The following is a 22,624-nucleotide window of genomic DNA, read 5'->3' on the forward strand; positions in this document are numbered from 1 at the left end:
TCTATACAATTGTTCTGGTGTTTGTTAGCGTTCTGTTCGTGGTTTGGGGTATGGTACAAGAAAATATCCTGCTCCTGCTACTACCCTCTTTTCTTTTATGGACGTGGATGGCAAAGACCAGCAAATCAGTTTCTGCTTTCCCAAAAGATGCCAACTTGAGTCGCTTAAGAAAATAAGCACCATTTTTTCCCATGCACCGTGGAAAAAATGACCATGTAACTTTTCTGAAGTGTCTTGTTTGTATGCCTGAGGTATAAAAGAATTAGACACTGTATTTTATAATAGACCCATTCTGTGCTCTTGTATTATCTCCTTGGAATAGTTAAGATTTTGTAAAGTACATTAGCGGCAGCAGCAAAAATGATGGAGAAATGATTGCAGATGATGTTCTAGATACTAATGCTGGAGCAACGGGGTAGAACGTCGTCTCTGGATTTCATGTGTTCATTCTACAGGAAAGAGAAGAAGAAATTCAGGGTATGGATGTCCTGAAGGATATGGAAATACATAACCACTAGGTGACTGTGTAAGTTGAGGACTGATATTGGAAAAATGGATAAACAATAAGACAACATTTATTAAGTAACACTATTCTAGAGCATCAGCCCTGTCTGAAAGAGTAAAGAATTGCTTGGTCAAAACATGTCAAACTCAGATTTTTAGCGACGAGTTCCTTGCAGTTATAAGCTAACACCTTAAGATAAAAAGGCAGCATGTGCAGGAAGGAAAATTTCAATTCTTACTTAAAACAGGCCAAAGACTAGCTTTATATCCTACTATGCAAATCATTTCTTGCTTCTGTTTGAGAAGTTAATACTGTGACAAAGTTCCTCTTCTGCCTGGGTGGGTCCTGCACTTATTGGCAGATTTGCTCGCCTCAGAGATTCACAGCAGCCCTCAGTTTGGCCACTTTTGCTAGTGGCTCAAACCTGCCATTCACTCAGCTAACCTCATTGCTGGCCAGCATGGGGAAAAGGGAGGAGAACAATGCCCACAGTCTCTGCTGATCCACCTAGTGGGTCAGGGGACAGGCCAAGGACCTCACATTCTAGGTCAACTCCTCTTGTACCCAATATGGGGGGAGGGGAGGGGGAAAGGGGGGAACCCGGGCCCACCCTCTACTCCAGGTTCCAGCCCAGGGCCCTGTGGATCACAGCTGTCTACAGTGTCTCTTGTAACACCTGTGTGACAGCTACAACTCCCTGGGTTACTTCCCCATGGCCTCCTCCCAACACCTTCTTTATCCTCACCACAGGACCTTCCTCCTGATGCCAGATAGAGTTTGTACTCCTCAGCCCTCCAGCAGCACACCCTCTCACTTCCCAGTCCTTGTGCACCCCTCACTGACGGAAGTGAGGTGCTTTTTAAACCAGGTGCCCTGATTAGCCTGCCTGTCTTAATTGGTTCCAGCAAGTTCCTGATTGTTCTGGAACCGCCCCCATTATCTTATCCAGGAAAAAGGTACCTGCTTAATCTGGGGCTAATATATCTGCCTTCTATCACATGGATCCTCCCCTTAGGCTGGGGGGGGGGGTCCTTTAGCAGTGGGTGGGTGGAAACTGGATCCCAATAGGATCACTCTCCTGTAGCCATCTGGCCCAACCCTGTCACAATACAGAGTGTTTGTTTGTTAATGATTAGAGCCATTTTAGTCATTAAGATAAAGACCTTTGGAGGATTCCTGATCACTGGGTGTTTCTAATACTCAGTTCTGTGGATATTCATACTATATAGATCAGGAAACATAATTTCAGAAGTGTAATATAAAAGGCAACTGCAGTTCTCCTACAGAATGTGCTCCTCATTTCTCAGAGTTTGGGATGTTTAACCACTGGACAAGTGAGAAGCCTTGTTAACACTCAGGATGAGAATATCCTTCTTGAGTGAGTGCAGAGTAGAGTAGTTACCCATCCCCTTTTTCTTTGCTCCCTCTGGATAATTTCTGGCATGAAGGAGGGGGGTCTGGAATCAGAGATTGGGTGGAGCAGAGAAGAGGAAAGGCTCATTTGAGAGGGATTTCTGGCAACACAACACTTTATTACTTAGTGAATTAAACTCCTACAAATAAATTAAGCCTGAACACTGACTTAGTTCCTTGCTATAAATCAAGTAGGCAGCAAGCTCCCTCAAGTCAACTCATTCTGTTCTGCAGCCACACAGTCAAGTTTATATTGATTTTAATTTGAAAGCAAATGCGGTTAATTTTCTCTTGACACTTGCCCTCTAATTTCTTGTATTACAAACAAGGAAATTAACGTTAACTTGTCTAAGTAAAAAAATTGGTTAGTAATTTGTTCCCACTAGGCTGACACTTCTTTTGTGATCAGTGTCTGGGAAAAGAAAAATAAGAGACAATCCTAAATTTGAGTGTACTCTAAATATGGAACTCTACTAATCAAAGAAAAAGATGCCCAGGTGATTTTATCCAATGAAACACAGCATGGAAATGCACACTACAATTAATCCCCAAATGAAGGAGGCTTGAAAGTACTAATATTTTAAAATGAGACTCAGGTAAATGTTCCAGTGAAAATATGTATTTAATGTACAAGAGTTTCTGAATAAAGTCTATGTGACCATCTTTGGAGATTAATTTCACTGACGACAAATACAAGATTTCAGGTATCACAAAATACTGCATTTAGATTTCACCTGTGAGGCACTAAGTGACTTATTTCTATAAACTTATAATAAAGCTTTGAGACATCAGGTGGACTAGCTGGTGTTCAAATATTATGGTGATCGCACACAACAAGAACAGGAAATTAAAGCAAGGACATTAACTTAAAAATTATTTATTTGCAATACAGAAAAGAAGTACAAGTCTTTACATTCTGCCTATCAATTCATGACACAATCGTTGCTTTCCTATAGTTAACTGCACATTTATTCCATTCCTTGGATAGATAATTTTTCTTGTGAGTGTTGTAGGCCACAATATTCTTGAATCCCTGCAAAGAGGCAAAAAACAAGATAGTAGTGAATTTATTTTATGTATGGTCAATCACTGCATGGATCTATTGCCTGCTGTGGGCATAAGTCACAAAATTTTGTCTATCATATTACCCTCACTTATATTTGAAATGGTTTAAAGAATTTTAGACCCATTTTTCTTCTGCTATTTGAATACTTTCTGCATTTTGTACATTTGCTCTTCCAGAAGTGTCAGAGTGACATATTCAAAACTTCACTCACTGGTAAGCTGCCAAATTCCATTTAAGAAATGCTTGCTCGTAGAAAATTAGCAGAACTATTTTATTTTCTTAGTAAGAGTACATGATGTATTTGCTGGAACTCAATGAAGGTCAAAGAAGCCATAGAAGACACACTTATTTTAGTTACCTGGAGTTAAATAGCTATCCTTTTAACAGAATTTAATTGTTTAAAATATAATATATATATAAAATGAAGTCATTCTTGAGACAAGTAAAGAGATAACAAATGGTGCGATTTCATGATTCTTATACTGTACATTCTGCCAAAATTACACCTTCATAACATGTTTAAGAAACTAATTGCTCAGACAAGTAATTCACATATCAGCCTTTTAACATGACATACTTACTTTGGATGATATTCCTGTAAGATGAAGTAGCTGGGGACTCAGGTATTTCAGAGAAAAAAGATTGGCCTTCATCACAACTTTTCCCTAAAAAAGAAAAAAAAAATAAGCTAAAAACCTTGTGATGCAGAAAAACAAAAAAAACCTGCCTGAAAATTACCTCCCCAAAATTGCTGTACCAGTCCAGTGAACCAAGCAAGGGCTTATGTTCTTCCTGTGTTGGTAACACATGAATGAAGCATGGTAGCTATTGTCTTATAGACAGCTATTAGAACTAAGTAGCAGAACAATGTCATTTTTCAGACTGAGGTCCTCGGCTTTCCTAGATTTAGACGTCTCTGTACACGTCCTGTCTATACCATCCTTCCGTCTACACGGGATGCTATTCCTTAATTCCATGGAAAATTAGCACCAAGATGGCCTTGCTTTACACCCAATACTGTGTAGATTGGTGTACATGATCTACTCGTAACGTGGTATTTTACATACTAGCTCTTTTCTTTTAGTATATGTAATTATCCACTGGAAAAAACCTAACTAAATTCATACAACTAGCATTTTTTCAGTTGTTATAGAAACTCTAACTGTATCAAAACTTGATGTTACAAGATTTTATTCTTCCTTGTGGTATGGTTACATCCAGTATGCAACAGTAAGTGAGCAGTTTTTCAAAAAAATGGCACACACAAGATGAATCATGTTACTAAAGGTGAACAGCTGACATGATTACTATTTAAACCTAAGCAGGAAGTTCTCTCATCATTTTACTCATTTCAGACCAAACCATATTATCACCGTTCCACAAACTGTATTTACAGGAATTTTCATTCTAAAAAAGTCAACTATTGGACACTGTTTATCGCAGTGAATAAATCTAAACCTTAGTTGATATGCCAAAAATGACCCTGAAGTAATGGCAAGCACAGTGTTGCTGTTTATTATTATGTAATTTGCCAAGCTTACCTATTTGAGGCTCTAGAGGCACTTTCCCCAGGAGAGAAATATTTAAATTTTGGCACATCTTCTCTGCTCCTCCAGTTGTTGGAGGAAAGATTTGAGATTCAATCTGTAATGTTAAAAAAAAAGAACTAGTATTACAAGACATCTCCACAAAAGATCATTTTGAGAACTACAGTTCTTCAGTTTTTTTTAGCGGTATTTTCAAAACATCACTAACTGAAATCCCAGTTAAAACAGCCCCACATTGTGGGCTTCTGATGGCTATGTATGGTAGTTTCCTGGCATACTATCGCTGCACGTTGGAGTTCTACACCATTAAAACATTTGACCTAAGCTTTCACACAAATCATTTCTGCCCATTAAGAGCATTGTAGGGGCAAATATAAATCACAAGTACCATTTCTAATACATTTGTCCTCTATTCTTCTAGTGTACGTTACTATTCCTCCAAGACATTTATTGTGGTATATACACAATCCTAATTTTAAAACTGTGGGTTAGAATTTAAATTTACAAGAGCGAGGGATTTGAAAGCAGACAGTGTGGCCAGACAAAAGCTGTCAATATTCTTTAATGCTGACCTGCGGAAACCTAATTCTTTCCAAGACCTCGGACTCGTAAGCAGAGACTGACAATTATGTCTGACTTTTCCAAGAACTCATACTGCTTTGAGGATGTGTTCAAATGGGTAACAGGTTGATGCCAAGGAACTCACCTGAAACCCATGGACCCACATTCCTAAGACAAGCTGATCGTGCATTAGTCTGCATGTTTGGATGGTCGTTACCATCCTTTAGTTCTCTCTCTGAGTTAGTAACATGTAATTTGTCATCTTGTTCCCATCCTAGCCCAATCCTCAGACTCCACGTTTATCATGACTGGCACATACAATCCAGCATGGGACTGTTTCTAGAAAATGATTACGGTACACAGTGTAGCAACCCCCCATTCCATAATGCTCCCAGTTTGTACTTTCACGTGTTGAAAATGCCAGGAAAGTTCTGAAGCAAAAGCAACATGTGTAGCTCACTTATGTAACAGGGGGGTCAGGAGTTCAGCATCTAAAGGAAACTGTTAGTAAACTGTTAGAAACACCTCAATGTTTGCATACAAACTAAACAAGAAGGCAGGCTGCCGTAGTTCTTGAACACACAGCACTTCAGAAGTTTCCTACCTCACAGGAGCTGCAACATCCCACATCAGCGATTCAGCGATGCCAGCCAGTGGCTCCTCTTAATAGGAGCATTTAAGACAGAGTTGTTAAACACTGCCACAAGTACTCCTCCTCTTTTTACAGGTCTTAAAGTAGGTCTATTATTCAAATATAGATGTCTAACAACGTAGCATCCTGCTGTGTAGCTGAAGCCTCCATTGTTATCCAATGTTCTGGCTCCTAAAAGAACCTACAAAACTAATCCTTGGCCTCAGGAATGCACCTTTCGTAACTATTTAAGGACGACAGTTCCTGTATAAAAGAGCTTGATACTGTTTCCACCAACAGAAACAGGATTTTTTTTTTTAATTCAGGAGATCAAGCAAGTTTGTGCCATGATAAGTAAATCCTTTCCCTTCCCTCATGGTCACCACAAAACATACATACATTTGGACTGCGTATATTAAGACGAGTGAAAATATTAGCAATAAGTTTTAGATAGTCTTACCTTACATTTTGGGCATACAAAGCCACTCATATTTTCAACAACACCTATGATTGGCAGTTTCACCTTATGACAAAAGTTGATCTCCTTTCGAACATCCTGAAGTGATATTTCCTATCAAAAGCAAGTGTTATTTTGTCAGTCCACATACACTGGACTTTTTCGATCTATGGGTTTTTCCTACAAAGCAAACTTACCTAGCACAGAAATCTTTCAAGCAACTGTTACAATCTTGCTGACTTCTCTTCACATTCTGAGCATGTTTTCCACCAGCAGATTAAACAAATAACCTATTATCTGGTTTACTCAATTAAGGTATCTTCTGTCTTGAGACTGACCAAAGATGATCAAGCTATTTAGATCTTTATTCAACCAATTTAGCTTCCAACACCTTTAAATCTGTCCAACAATTCTGGCATGGGTTCAACCATCTTTATGCATATCGCCTGCATTAATGTCATATCTTCAGTGAAAAGTATTCTTTAAATAGAACGGATTATGCGAATATTACTTTTGCATCTACTGTTAGTTTACAGAAAGACATCAAAAAACTAATCTGGTGAAGGTGTTGAGGAAGATGTGCAGGAACAGGTTTACTCACTCTTTCCAAGATCAATTCTAACACCACTCCCTAACCCTCACCCTTCTCATAAACATGCCTACATAACATAGGAATGGCCCTACTGGATCAGACCAAAGGTCCATCTAGTCCAGTATCCTGTCTTCTAACAGTGGCCAGTGCCAGGTGCCCCAGAGGGTATCAACAGAACAGAGATCCATCCCCTGTCACTCATTCCCAGCTTCTGGCAAACAGGCTAGGGACACCACCCCTGCCCATCCTGGTTAATATCCATTGATAGACCTAGCCTCCATGAATTTATCTAGTTCTTTTTTGAACCCTGTTATGGTCTTCACCTTAACATCCTCTGGCAAGGAGTTCCACAGGTTGACTGTGTGTTGTGTGAAAGAATACTTCCTTTTATTTGTTTTAAACCTGCTGCCTATTAATTTCATTTGGTGACCCCTAGTTCTTGTGTTATGAGTAGTAGTAAACAACACTTCCTTATCTACTTTCTCCACACCAGTCATGATTTTACAGAGCTCTATCATCTCCCCTTAGCCGTCTCTTTTCCAAGCTGAAAAGTCCCAGTCTTATTAATCTCTCCTCATACGGAAGCTGTTCCATTCCCCTAATCATTTTTGATGCCCTTTTCTGAACCTTTTCCAATTCCCATATATCGTTTTTGAGATGGGGCGACCACATCTGCACACAGTATTCAAGATGTGGGCGTCCCATGGATTTATATAGAGGCAACATGATATTTTCTGTCCTATTTTCTATCCCCTTCTTAATTATTCCCAGCATTCAGTTTGCCTTTTTGACAGCTGCTGCACATTGAGTGGATGTTTTCAGAGAACGATCCACAATGACCCCAAGATCTCTTTCTTGAGTGGTAACAGCTCATTCAGATCTCATCATTTTTGATGTATAGTTGAGATTATGCTTCCCTATGTGCATTACTTTGCATTTATCAACATTCAATTTCATCTGCCATTTTGCTGCCCAGTCACCCAGTTTTGAGAGATCCCTTTATAGCTCTTCACAGTCTGCCTGGGTCTTAACTACCTTGAGTAATTTTGTATCATCTGCAAATTTTGCCACCTCACTGTTTACCCCTTTTTCCAGATCATTTATGAACATGTTGAATAGGACTGGTCCCAGTACAGACCCCTGGGGGACACCACTATTTACCTCTCTCCATTCTGAAAATTGACCATTTATACTACCCTTTGTTTCCTACCTTTTAACCAGTTACCAATCCATGAAAGCACCTTCTCTCTTATCCCGTGGCTGCTTACTTTGCATAAGAGCCTTTGGTGAGGGACCTGTCAAGGGTTTTCTGAAAATCTAAGAACACTATATCCACTGGATCCCCTTGGATGCTTGTTAACCCCCTCAAAGAATTATAGTAGATTGGTGAGGCATGATTTCCCTTTACTAAAACCATGTTTGACCTCATTTCCTTCCACTTCCTCCTACACGTCCCTTGCATTCTGCTCACTACTCCCTACTTAATGTTCCACTTGTTTCCTGCCACTTGTGCCTTTGGACATTTTCTTGTTGATCCTACTCCTGGAAAACTGTGCCTCTTCCTGCATAATTGGCCTCTTCTCCCCCTCCTTCAAACTGCCCACTGAGAACGTACCTCTGATTTAGCTAGACTTCTGCCACTAATCTCAGCACTGGTACCTGACTTGAAACAAAAAGCCCTCTCCCGCCCCAACCCCCCCCCCCCACTATACATATCCTAAGAAGGAAAAGTATACTAACCCAGAGGTTCTACTGTCCGTAAATCAATCAATCAATAAAAGCTCACCATGATTCCCCCCACCCCAACATCGCTAGTATCTTCTTGCTGTCTATTATCATCATTCCTTACTTCCCTCCTAGCACCATCTGTAAGTCTACAGTATTGCAAGTTCACAGTCCTTTGCCTTCAGGAAGTCTCCAACATGCCATAGAGCTGTAAACAAGTTCCACATAGTGTCATTTGAATGAGAAAATTATCTGATCTCTACGGATCAGCATCCAATAATTTGGTTGTGATGAATGGATCATGCTGGGCATGGGTCACAAATGGCAGGAAGAAGATTCTGAAGCCAATTGGCAGACTTAAATCATCTCCTTCCATGGAGAGACATTCCTTTGTGCCTACATGCTATAGTTGATTGACGAGGTCATTTCTGTAAAGTTAATAAGTGTTCCAAAGCAAAGATTTGATTTAACATTTGTAGCAGAACTTCTCTTACCTGAGGAGTAGTGATTATAACTGCTCCATCTATGTGTGAGGAACTTAGATACTGCACAATAGATAAATGTTCATCTGAAGTACCTGGAGGTGTATCCACAATAAGGTAGTCAATTTCACCCCAATCCACATCACGAAGGAATTGTTTGATCATTCCTAAAAACAGATGCAAGATGAACAACAAATTTGAAATTTAGAAACATACAAGCTAGAAAATAGCAAGTGTGCAGTTTCCTCAATCTCCAGCATAAACTTAAAGGGGCAAAAAGCTTGAGTGAGACAGTCAGAATTTGGTCTGTTGTTCAAAAAGTCTGAAAGGCACTTTGAGAATCTATTCTGTGCTAAAAGATTACCCAAAATATGACTGCAGCCACACTCAAAGCATGGGTCTATTTTGCAAGGAGAGTATGTAAAATGGCACCTTCTCACTGAAAATATCTGCTCTCTGTCTGACTTCAGCAAATGTATATTTTTACTCCTGTTAACAGAACAGTGCAGAGCCAACACAGATGAGTGAGATGGATTCTATTACTTCACATGTATCAGAATTATTTAGCAAGTTCCAATCAGTTACATCTGTAAAACTCCATCTATGGCAAGCAATAAAAGAGGTCATTGAAGCCATAATTTTTGCTGTCAGAAGTTTCATTACTGATAGCGATGCTATAAAGTAAAAAGAACAGGAGGACTTGTGGCACCTTAGAGACTAACAAATTTATTTGGAGCATAAGCTTTTGTGAGCTGCAGCTCACTTCATCGGATGCATTCAGTGGAAAATACAGTGGGTAGATTTATATACACAGAGAACATGAAACAATGGGTGTTACCGTACACACTGTAACCAGAGTGATCAGAATGTAACGAAAGTGATGAGAGCTTTTCCCCCCCGCTCTCCTGATGGTAATAGCTCACCTTACCTGATCACTCTCATTACAGTGTGTATGGTAACACCCATTGTTTCATGTTCTCTGTGTATATAAATCTCCCCACTGTATTTTCCACTGAATGCATCCGATGACATGAGCTGCAGCTCACGAAAGCTTATGCTCAAATAAATTTGTGAGTCTAAGGTGCCACAAGTCCTCCTTTTCTTTTTGCGAATACAGACTAACACGGCTGCTACTCTGAAACCTGTCGCTATAAAGTAAAGAATTCAGTTTTACTCTCAGATCCTGTCTTTTCAGCTGATCATTTTAAATATTGAAGATTTTGGATAAACAATCCTGGATCCTTACAATATCAGTACAGAATCACTGTTTCAGAAAGATCTGCACCTTAAGTTCTACTTCCAGAGCATTCTACTCAAATTTCTCTATATTTTAACATATGCACTGTCAAACTAGAATTGAGTGTTATCAATAAAAAGTTAGGTACATTCTATTTCAGAAAATTTAAGCAGAAAGCAATGGGATGAGGGACCGAAAGGGCTAAAACTAAGTAATTTAAAATCTACAGTAACATGGAAATCACACGTTAAGGTCTGAAAAAAGAATAAGCCGTTTTATTACATAAATTCATCAGCAAAACTGGCTCAAAAGAATATTATTGTCTATTTCCATAACCAAATAGTCTACTTCCAGTCTTCTTTTATGCACAAAAGGATAGTAAAACAAACAGTATACATTTAAAAGGTTGAATTAACAACCAGATAAGACAGTTTTGCTACCTACATTCATTTACAAAAAAAAAAAAAAACCCTGAACATCAGGTAACTTGGAAATTATGATGTTGAATATTGAGGTTTCTTTCAGATATGCAATCAATTTAAGAATCTTTTTTAAAACATGAACAATATTCATGCCTATTTAGAAAGTTCAACAGACCCGTGTTAACACAGGGCAATAAACTATAGATATAAATTCTGCCCAAGTGTGAAAAAAGTATCAAATGTACATGTTAATCAGTAGTATGCATGCAATATATCAAATATAGACTCCTTAGTTTCCATCTAACCAGTCTAAACTAAGTTGTTCTGATTATGTTACAGAGCTCAGTTCAATATACGATAGCATTTCCTTTCACTCTAGGATGGTTAAGAATAACGGCTTTGCCAACAAACAAAGTTTTATATGGAAAAAGGAAGCACTGTCTAAATTGCAATAATCAACAACAGTGAAAATACTTGAGATACAGACCATTTTTTTTGGGTCCTCTCCAGATAACAGCATCATCAGGACCACTGAGCAAGAACCCCACAGACATGACACACAAGTTTTCTTCAACATACTAGAAAAGAGAAAGCATACTATTAAAAAAGCCCAGAAAGAAATTTACTTACCAAAATAATATCCTTACCAGTTCTTAAAAAGATTTTAATGGATCAAAACATAGTTTAAAGAAAATGGATGTTTGAAAAAATGAAGTGTCCTTACTTTTCTTCCATCAGTCAAAGGCTGCATGATTTCTGTACAACAGTCAGTAATCTGACTATAGTCACATTTTAAAGAGCCTTTTACAAACTGATAATGCCAATTACTGCAATAACTCTTCACAGAATCACTACTGAGAAGGCATGTGGCGAAAATGACTTCCCTTTCTCTCTCAGCATCAGAAAAATATTTGTGTGGTGGCATGTACAAAAATTTGAACAAAATCTGAAATATTTCCATGCATTTTGTTAAGAACATCACCTCTGTTATTCCTTGGGATTTAATTATCTGCAGTGTTGTTATAACTGGAAGTGAAGTATTGTGCAAGTGCAGGAGAACCAAAAATAACTGAAACTGACTAGTCTATTTTCATTGTCCAAACCAAAATAAGTGCAAAGGGAAACAGCTGAAAAGGCGAAACTTTACTTTGTTTTAAAATGTTCAATTATAATAACCCACTGTGATGTTAGTAACAGAAGGAATTTTTTTTAAAGCTATGCTGTTTAACCTGTAGTGCATCTTTAAGAAGCAGGACTTCCGTATATGGAAAAAAAAGAGTGGGTAGGAGGGAGAAAATAGTTCTAGTTTCTCTCTGGAATAGGCCCCCCTAAACGGTTTTCTTTTTTAAAACAGAAAAGAAAAAAACCTCACTAACTTACCACCGGAGACCATCCAGAACCACTCTGGTGAACCTGAGGATAAAAGCAATGTTTTAAAAACCCATATATGCAGTATATACACAATGTATGTAAAATATAAGCTACACTGTAATGATACATTTCAAACCAGATGCCAAGAAATATGCTAACTGTATTGAAAGAGTCAAATGGCCATATAAGAAACTGCAAAAAGGCAGAGTCACTGAATTAGGCAGCAAACAACGAATTCTGTTGATGTTGATCAAATGGCTGTTGCAGCAAACATGCTGCCTAACAATTTGCAATATAGCCCTCATTCCCTTGCTGCAGAAAAGTTAACCCTGAAGGACACCACTCTGAGAAATATTTGAAGGAAAGAAAGAGTCAGATGCTGCTAGCCACTGCCTGTAAGTACGGGGATACCTGCTAAAAGTTTGCTACGTAGTACAAAACCAGAACGGGGACTGGAAACCAACTCCAGAGAAACACAAGATAATACTTCCTTATGTCAATGGCATTACTTTCCTATTAATATGTCAGCCTAATCATATATAAATGTCTTAGAGGCTGCTAATCACATGGCAAAGGCGGTTCAAATATCCTTCTAATACAAACAGTACCTACCATAACCTATAAGCAATGTTTAAAAGTACATTCCCTGTTCAGAATGTTAAGTATCTTTCTCCTATGCCAGTTAGCTAGTCTTTAACAAAGGTGAACCTTGCTAACACCAATGGTGTACATGATTAGTACCAACACACGGTATGTGCCTCTACATCTCAAATTGAAAAGCAGAGCTATAATAAGGCTGCAGATCACTAAAAGTTCAGAATTTTGTACAAAGTGATGATTGTGCAGTATTATAGTCTTCAAAAGCAATAAAGTTTATTTTATGTTGTGTTATCCTGGCATTAACTGTTTACTTGAAACGTGCAACTTACTTGTACAAGCTAGCCAAACTGTACTGAATTTGAAGGGGCTCAGCTTGCTTTTTATTATGTAAGCATGGGGGTGTGAGAAAACCTGGATTTGTGCTGGACATGGCCCACCTTGATTATCATGCACATTGTAGGGAGAGTGGTCACTTTGGATGGGCTATCACCAGCAGGAGAGTGAATTTGTGGGGGGGGGGGGGGTGGAGGGTGAGAAAACCTGGATTTGTGCTGGAAATGGCCCAACTTGATGATCACTTTAGATAAGCTATTACCAGCAGGACAGTGGGGTGGGAGGAGGTATTGTTTCATATTCTCTGTATGTATATAAAGTCTGCTGCAGTTTCCACGGTATGCATCCGATGAAGTGAGCTGTAGCTCACGAAAGCTCATGCTCAAATAAATTGGTTAGTCTCTAAGGTGCCACAAGTACTCCTTTTCTTTTTGCGAATACAGACTAACACGGCTGTTACTCTGAAAAAAATTCCCCAAGAAGTTATTCTTAAACAAGCCCTAAATATACAAAAAAGCAAATTAAGTCAAGCAGAGTGCCCAATAAATAACCTATTAGGCCACTTGAGACAAGTTGCTCTTACTGTTTTTAAAACAAAAACAATCATACCTGTTCTCCCTCTATACCCATTATTTTAGGGATTGATGGTCCACAAATATCTATGTCCAGCAGAGCAACCTAAGAAAAAAAAAGTTAGAAATAAGTGCACACGGTTGTTTACATGATATAAATTAGAAGCAAACACTAAAATGAACTGAAATTTGGAGAGTGTTTAGCTTAGATTAGTAATGGGAAATGAAGCATTCTGACACTAGCCATTCTCACGTTTAGTCTATTGCAGTATTCCCTCCAAAAAAGACATACCCCCTGCAATCCAGTTAAAAACCTCACAAACCAACCAGAAAGACTTCTAAGCACATGTATTTTGATTCTTTAAAGGGACACTAAGTTGCATTTGGGCACAGAGCTAGTACCCACCAGCTCTCAGAGCTTTATAGCTGCTGAGCACACTCAGTTCTTGCACCAAATGCCACCTGCCTTCTAAGCAAGTGATGGAAGTTACAAACTCCATAGCCCACATGAATGTAGAGCTGTAGAATAGCTGAGAACAAATGTTCTATAACAGGTTGGCCAGCTAGTGAGCCAAAACAGGTTGCATATGCAATTACATCTAACTTTCACCATCCAAGAATTTCACTAAGAGCCCCTCTCTAGACTGAGCATTAATCCTTCAATTTTATTCTTAGTTTGCCTACAAAGACTATATTGCTTAATCAAAAGGGCTATATAGCCACCTTAAAAGAGGTACTGAATAACAAAATGATTGGTAGTATCCTCCCAGAAGTTTGAAATCCTGTCTTTGTCTGTTTTAATCATTTACATCTAACAAATTCCACCCCAGCTCCTCCCCACCCTCAACCCCTCTCGCTTAAGAGGCACAAATGTAACATGATCTTCACACAATTCCTGTTGATCTTTATGTATGGTAACACAGCTCTGCGACCTGGGCGTAACTCACGCTCCCTCTAGTGACTGGTATATAAATTATACAGAAACAGTTTCTGTATTTGTGTATGTATTTAATGTCTCAGTAACAGAGTGGTGGATTTATAAAAAGGTTTAGAACCTAGATGGCACTGCCCACGCATGTAATCTTGAGTATCAGAAATTACTGGATAATACTACAAACTGCACAGACTACCTTCAAACTGACAATCATAGAATCACAGAATATCAGGGTTGGAAGGGACCTCAGGAGGTATCTAGTCCAACCCTCTGCTCAAAGCAGGACCAATCCCCAACTAAATCATCCCAGCCAGGGCTTTGTCGAGCCTGACCTTAAAAACTTCTAAGGAAGGAGATTCCACCACCTCCCTAGGTAACGCATTCCAGTGTTTCACCACCCTCCTAGTGAAAAAGTTTTTCCTAATATCCAACCTAAACCTCCCCCACTGCAACTTGAGACCGTTACTCCTCATTCTGTCATCTGCTACTACTGTGAACAGTCTAGATCCATCCTCTTTGGAACCCCCTTTCAGGTAGTTGAAAGCAGCTATCAGATGTAATTAGAATGCAACCATCAATGGCTGATAGTGAAAGCATATGAACCAAATAAAATTTTAAGCAACTGCACTGTATGGTTGAAAAGAAGATCTAATAACTTTTAGTGCATTTTCTTAGGGGGAAAATTACCAATGTTCCGAATTTATACTGTTGCTTATGAAGACTCACCTTGTCAGGCCTCAGCAAACCTAGTTTTACTTGCACGGAGGCAACGTCAGAGACAAGTAATTTAATTTACATTGGGAAAGTGCAGACTGAACTAACTTATTTAGTAGCACAAAGGCCAAACTGTCCACAGTCACAGATTTCACTTGCCAACAGGCAAGCAGCATACGAAAATATTTCACTTAGTTATTACACATTGTGATTTGTCTAATGTATAATGTGTCAGAAAATAAAGTAACTTATTTCTAGTTTTTTTTATTTCTTTAACATGCCTGAAACACTGATTGTATATGTCAAACAATATTCTGTAGAAACCTGTTCCATATAAATATCAGTTGTGCCACATCAAGGGAAAGGAAAATGAGAGTTGATTACAATATGAAGTGTTTGTGAAAGATTTGTCTTTCTGAATGAAGTAATACTGCATGTGGAAACTTACAAGCATGGAAAACAATTTAAAAGCTATTAATTAAAGGAAAGTTCTTTCCTGAAAAACAGAAGCGGATTTCATAGCATTAACTGCAAGCCTATTGAGAGAGATTTTAGAAAAAAAAGTTCATAAAAATAAAATTCTATCAGTACTAAGCACATAGCACACATGTTCAAGATGTTGTTACTGAACCTATTTGCTCTATGTGTTGCAGAAAATCTCTCTTTGTGCATACTGACAAAGACAACTTTTTACTGTTATCGGTATTGGAGAATCCAGACAGCATTAGAAGAGTTAGCTACATTCTAGACTACCTCATGTATGAACAATACAAATGTGTAAGCTCATATTTAAGAAAATATTGTTTATGGTAACTGAGGAAGTAGGAAGCCAAGAAGAGCTGCACACCACAATAACTTGACATTGAGTCTGTTGGCAGTCAAGCTTACAAGTCAGCACAAGACTCTTAACAGATTTGATAATGGAAGCTACTGGGGAAGAATGGCACACGCCATTTTTATAGTTATTTCTGTGATCTTAACTGCACTTGAAACAACCAATGACATTTTAAGGTTTTTTCCTGTGTATGTCAGGTTGTTTTTGTTTGTTTGTTTGTTTTTTTAAAGATGCATGTTAATAGCTTTCACTTTTCTGGGGTGGGAAGGAAGGTATAGGAGCAAAATAAAGCCTCCTTCTTACTCACAGAACCCCTAAGACAACCACATGCCTGAGCTACGTTTACCTTCTCCCCACAGTGCCCAGGTATGTGCAAGATAAATCTAGAACATTTCTTTTATTCATGTACTAACCACCAAGCTACTGGACTTTGACAACAGTAATGAAAATCAAGTACAATACCATAAGAACCATCTGTAACTCTAGTTTTAGGATGTCTGATAAGTAACAAAAGTCTGGTATATAATTTTTAGCATTATTCTAAAAAAAAGTGATGTAGTCTCTTCTCCTACCACCTTCGACGTGTTAAAATGAAGTTTCAATCCGATATTCCTGTCTATATTTTTACCCCAAGCTGTAGTCTCTGTACAGCCATACAAAGACGTATAGGAGAGGGGTTTCTCACCTGTTTAGTCTCGTCCTCAGCTAAGCCATGAGCCAAGTGGGCGCTGAAAGTGCTCTTGCCGACTCCTCCTTTCCCAGACAAAACTAGGATTTTGTGCTTCACAATTTTCATTTTCTCCTTTATTTCTTCTATAGCTGCAAAGTCAAAGGCGTTCCCAAGAGTTTGCGCCACGAGCATAAGGGACAGCACACCAGGAACCCTCAGACTCAGCCTAGGCCCCCCGCCACCTGAAAGGGCTGCGGGCCTGTTTCGATTCTTCTCCCCATTCACCACCCGCTGTTGCCTCCCCATGCACCCCACCCCCTCCCCTGAGGGGCATGCTCAATGCGCTCTCCAGACACCACCAATAGCTACCCCTCCCCTCCACTCCCCATTCACCCCACCCCCCCTCCTCCCCCAAGAGACACGCTCCATGCGCTCCCCAGACCCCCCCCAATAGCTACCCCTCCCCCATTGACCCCACCCCCCTCTTCCCCCAAGAGACACGCTCAATGCGCTCCCCAGACCCCCCCAATAGCTACCCCTCCCCCAAGAGACACGCTCAACGCGCTCCCCAGACATCCCAATAGCTACCCCTTCCCTCCTCTCCCCATGCACCCCACCCCCTCCTCCCCAAGAGATATGCTCAATGCGCTCCCCAGACCCCCCCAATAGCTACCCCTCCCCCATTCGCCCCACCCCCTTCCTCCCCCCAAGAGACACGCTCCACGCGCTCCCCGGACCCCCCAATAGCTACCCCCTCCCCCATGCACCCCACCCCCCTCCTCCCCAGAGACACGCTCCACGCGCTCCCCGACCCCCCAATAGCTACCCCTCCCCCATGCACCCCACCCCCCTCCTCCCCCAGAGACACGCTCCACGCGCTCCCCAGACCCCCCAATAGCTACCCCTCCCCCATTCACCCCACCCCCCTCCTCCCCCAGAGACACGCTCCACGCGCTCCCCAGACCCCCCAATAGCTACCCCTCCCCCATTCGCCCCACCCCCCTCCTCCCCAGAGACACGCTCCACGCGCTCCCCGACCCCCCAATAGCTACCCCTCCCCCATGCCGCCCCACCCCCCTCCTCCCCCAGAGACACGCTCCACGCGCTCCCCAGACCCCCCAATAGCTACCCCTCCCCCATTCGCCCCACCCCCTCCTCCCCCAGAGACACGCTCCACGCGCTCCCCAGACCCCCCAATAGCTACCCCTCCCCCAGAGACACGCTCCACGCGCTCCCCAGAACCCCCAATAGCTACCCCTCCCCATGCACCCCACCCCCCTCCTCCCCCAGAGACACGCTCCACGCGCTCCCCAGACCCCCCAATAGCTACCCCTCCCCCATGCACCCCACCCCCCTCCTCCCCCAGAGACACGCTCCACGCGCTCCCCCAGACCCCCCAATAGCTACCCCTCCCCCATGCACCCCACCCCCCTCCTCCCCCAGAGACACGCTCCACGCGCTCCCCGGACCCCCCAATAGCTACCCCTCCCCCCATGCACCCCACCCCCCTCCTCCCCCCAGAGACACCGCTCCACGCGCTCCCCAGACCCCCCAATAGCTACCCCTCCCCCATGCACCCCACCCCCCTCCTCCCCAGAGACACGCTCCACGCGCTCCCCAGACCCCCCAATAGCTACCCCGCCCCCATGCACCCACCCCCCTCCTCCCCAGAGACACGCTCCACGCGCCTCCCCCGACCCCCCCAATAAGCTACCCCTCCCCATACACCCCACCCCCCTCCTCCCCCAGAGACACGCTCCACGCGCTCCCCGGACCCCCCAATAGCTACCCCTCCCCATGCACCCCACCCCCCTCCTCCCCAGAGACACGCTCCACGCTCCCCAGAACCCCCAATAGCTACCCCTCCCCCATGCACCCCACCCCCCTCTTCCCCAGAGACACGCTCCACGCGCTCCCCAGAACCCCCAATAGCTACCCCTCCCCCATGCACCCCACCCCCCTCTTCCCCCAGAGACACGCTCAATGCGCTCCCCGGACCCCCCAATAGCTACCCACGCGCTATCTCAGAGTCTCCTCCCCCAGAGACACGCTCCACGCGCTCCCCGGACCCCCCCAATAGCTACCCCCTCCCCCATTCACCCCACCCCCCTCCTCCCCCAGAGACACGCTCCACGCGCTCCCCAGACCCCCCCAATAGCTACCCCTCCCCCATGCACCCCACCCCCCCTCCTCCCCCAGAGACACGCTCCACGCGCTCCCCAGACCCCCCAATAGCTACCCCTTCCCCATGCACCCCACCCCCCTCCTCCCCCAGAGACACGCTCCACGCGCTCCCCAGACCCCCCAATAGCTACCCCTTCCCCCATGCACCCCACCCCCCTCCTCCCCCAGAGACACGCTCCACGCGCTCCCCAGACCCCCCAATAGCTACCCCTCCCCCATTCGCCCCACCCCCCTCCTCCCCCAGAGACACGCTCCACGCGCTCCCCGGACCCCCCAATAGCTACCCCTCCCCCATTCGCCCCACCCCCCTCCTCCCCCAGAGACACGCTCCACGCGCTCCCCGGACCCCCCCAATAGCTACCCCTCCCCCATGCACCCCACCCCCCCTCCTCCCCCAGAGACACGCTCCATGCACTCCCCAGACCCCCAATAGCTACCCCTCCCCCATGCACCCCACCCCCCTCCTCCCCCAGAGACACGCTCCACGCGCTCCCCAGACCCCCCAATAGCTACCCCTCCCCCATGCACCCCACCCCCCTCCTCCCCCAGAGACACGCTCCACGCGCTCCCCAGACCCCCCCAATAGCTACCCCTCCCCCATGCACCCCACCCCCCTCCTCCCCCAGAGACACACTCCACGCGCTCCCCAGAACCCCCAATAGCTACCCCTCCCCCATGCACCCCACCCCCCTCCTCCCCCAGAGACACGCTCCACGCGCTCCCCGGACCCCCCAATAGCTACCCCTCCCCCATGCACCCCACCCCCCTCCTCCCCCAGAGACACGCTCCACGCGCTCCCCGGACCCCCCAATAGCTACCCCTCCCCCATTCGCCCCACCCCCCTCCTCCCCCAGAGACACGATCCACGCGCTCCCCAGACCGCCCAATAGCTACCCCTCCCCCATGCACCCCACCCCCCTCCTCCCCCAGAGACACGCTCCACGCGCTCCCCAGACCCCCCAATAGCTACCCCTCCCCCATGCACCCCACCCCCCTCCTCCCCCATGCACCCCACCCCCCTCCTCCCCCAGAGACACGCTCAATGCGCTCCCCAGACCCCCCAATAGCTACCCCTCCCCCATGCACCCCACCCCCCTCCTCCCCCAGAGACACGCTCCACGCGCTCCCCAGACCCCCCAATAGCTACCCCTCCCCCATGCACCCCACCCCCCTCCTCCCCCAGAGACACGCTCCACGCGCTCCCCGGACCCCCCAATAGCTACCCCGCCCCCATGCACCCCACCCCCCTCCTCCCCCAGAGACACGCTCCACGCGCTCCCCAGACACCCCCAATAGCTACCCCTCCCCCATGCACCCCACCCCCCTCCTCCCCCAGAGACACGCTCAATGCGCTCCCCGGACCCCCCAATAGCTACCCCTCCCCCATGCACCCCACCCCCCTCCTCCCCCAGAGACACGCTCCACGCGCTCCCCGGACCCCCCGCGCGGCTCACCGGGGTCCGAGGCGGCGGGGCCGCCGGCGGCGCACAGCCGCTGGTTGGGGCAGCCCTGGCAGGCGGCGGTTTTGCCGGCTTGGACGCTGCTGGTGCCGGGGCAGCCTGCAAGGGAAGGCGAGAGAGCGGGCGGGGGCCCGGGTCAGGGGAGCCGAGACGCCGCCGCCGAGACACCCCCCGCCGGCCGGCGCGCCCAGCCCCCCTCACCGTGCGGCAGCGGCGCGGCCCCGGGCTCGGCCTCCGCCATCGCTCAGCCGCCGCCGCGCCGCTTCCGGGGTGGGGGCGGGGGCGCGGGCGCCTCGCGGGGACCGTTGTGACGTCGCCGAGCCGCCAGAGAACGTGCGGCTGGAGGGTCGCGCGACGTTCCCCTGTCACGTGGTTGGGCCGCTGCTGGCCGGGGAGCCGCCCCCTGCTGCTCCCCGGAGCCTCCTGCTCGCTGTCGGGGGGGCTGACGTCAGGGTGTCCCCCTCCCCCACTCCCGTACCGGGCGCGACTGCTGTCTCAACTGCCTGACCTACTGAAAAGGGCAAGTCCTGAGAGTGGGGCCCTCGTCTTAAAGGGGCAATGCTCGTCTCTCTCTCTCTGACACCCACGGGGGGGGGGGGTGTCTCTCTCATGTACACACAGAGTGTGTCTTTGTCACTCTCACAGTGGGTGTCACTCATGCACACACACAGAGTGTGTCTTTGTCACTCTCACAGTGGGTGTCACTCATGCACACACACAGAGTGTGTCTTTGTCACTCTCACAGTGGGTGTCACTCATGCACACACAGAGTGTGTCTTTGTCACTCTCACAGTGGGTGTCACTCATGCACACACAGAGTGTGTCTTTGTCACTCTCACAGTGGGTGTCACTCATGTACACACACAGAGTGTGTCTTTGTCACTCTCACAGTGGGAGTCACTCATGTACACACAGAGTGTGTCTTTGTCACTCTCACAGTGGGAGTCACTCATGCACACACACACACGAGTGTGTCTTTGTCACACACACGGTGTGTGTCTCACGCACACGTTGCCGGCACAGAGTGCCCGAGGCAAGCCACAGTTGGGTTTGTTGTGTGTCTCTGCCATGCTGCGTCTCCTCCCTCCATGGGTGCCGCCTTGTAGAGTGGGGGGCTACATTAACAATGCCGTGTTCACCCCCGAGGGCTCAGCCCAGCGCTAGTTCATCATTTAGCAGCGAGGCATCGGGGAAATAGCCCACCCCCTCCCTCCACCACCCCAACCAAGCGAAAAAAATGTCCCTGGAGCCTAACACCCTCCCCCCACCCCCCATTTACATTAACTCTTTTGGGGAAATTGGATTCACTTAACATCATTTTGCTTAACGTAGCATGTTTCAGGAATGTAACTACCACGTTGAGGGAGGAATTACTGTACAGTTCTGCTGCCCTCGATTCACACAACAAGGTTAACAACCCTTTATTACTCCTGCCCCAACAAGAGGGAAACTGGGGATCCAACACCAGCCAAAAGTGATCATTTGGGCAAGCAGTCCCATCATGCTGAGCACCTAGGCAGGGTGACTGTGAGATCAGCTCCTCTTCCACAGCTCATCAAGATGCCAGGGGAGGACTCATTCAGACTCCGCTTTCCTATGCAAGGCCTAGCTCTGAATACTTGCTGCAGCTGTGGTTTGATTCTGGTGGCTTCCAATAAAACACAGGGAATGCTCCTAGAGCAGCAGTTCTCAACAGGGGGGCTGTGGGGCCCTGCAGCTAAAACCCAGAGCCCAAGCCCCAACACTTCCCATGGGGCTGAAGCCAGGAGCTGGGGTGTTGAAGCCCCTATCCTCAGCACCCCCCACGGGGCTAAAGCCAGGAACAGCAGGCTGAATTCCAGAGCCCCGAGCCCCAGTACTCCCCACAGGGCAGAAGCTGATAGCCCATGGGCAGAGTTGGGGGGCACAGGGGGCGTTGCTCCCCCCCAATCTACAGGGCAAGAGCAGGGCAGTCTTGGGGCAGCTCCACCCCCCCCACCTCCTTCTCTCCCCACCCCCTGGCCAGGTCGGAGGCAGGAAGCCAGAGGGGGGGTTCCCTGGTCTTCTGCTGCTGTAGGGGGTTGAAGCTGTTCCATAGCTCCCAGCCCCCCCTTTAGAGCTACCTGGACGGGGGACCCAGGTCCGTGGCTGGCAGAGCCCTCAAGGAAACAGGGACTGCAGAGGAGCCCTCCTGGCACACAGCCCCTGCCTGCACACAGACCCAGCTACCCCACCCACACACAGCCCCTACCCACTCCCTCCCTGCCCCCTGAGCTACCTCCTGCCCACACAAAGCCCCTAGCTACCCCCTCCCTGCCCCCTGAGCTGTTTTCA

The 22,624-nt window shown here is 45.7% G+C and overlaps 1 protein-coding gene across 1 annotated transcript; it reads right to left on the bottom strand.

The window, feature by feature from the left end:
* Nucleotides 1-2,779: 2,779 nt before the first annotated feature.
* NUBP1 (NUBP iron-sulfur cluster assembly factor 1, cytosolic) lies at nt 2,780-20,777 on the bottom strand. Its single transcript, XM_073326727.2, has 11 exons — nt 20,513-20,777; nt 20,306-20,410; nt 16,683-16,816; nt 13,552-13,620; nt 12,019-12,051; nt 11,126-11,216; nt 8,992-9,146; nt 6,184-6,294; nt 4,526-4,628; nt 3,566-3,649; nt 2,780-2,951 (listed from the first exon to the last, which is right to left on the bottom strand). The coding sequence occupies exons 1-11, from the start codon at nt 20,550-20,552 to the stop codon at nt 2,887-2,889; spliced, it is 990 nt and encodes a 329-aa protein (XP_073182828.1). The 5' UTR covers nt 20,553-20,777; the 3' UTR covers nt 2,780-2,886.
* Between the last annotated feature and the right edge of the window lie 1,847 nt (nt 20,778-22,624).

The sequence above is a fragment of the Lepidochelys kempii genome, chromosome 28 (genome assembly GCF_965140285.1).
Source record: "Lepidochelys kempii isolate rLepKem1 chromosome 28, rLepKem1.hap1, whole genome shotgun sequence".
Taxonomy (NCBI): Eukaryota; Metazoa; Chordata; order Testudines; family Cheloniidae; genus Lepidochelys; species Lepidochelys kempii.

Excerpts from the sequence above, each read along its gene's own strand:
- NUBP1 (XM_073326727.2), bottom strand. The coding sequence starts at position 20,552 with ATGGCGGAGGCCGAGCCCGGGGCCGCGCCGCTGCCGCACG. Across the intron at positions 12,052-13,551 it reads TGGGTATAGAGGGAGAACAG|GTTCACCAGAGTGGTTCTGG; the intron begins GTATGATTGTTT and ends TTTTATCCTCAG. Across the intron at positions 2,952-3,565 it reads TTACAGGAATATCATCCAAA|GGATTCAAGAATATTGTGGC; the intron begins GTAAGTATGTCA and ends GCCTCTTTGCAG.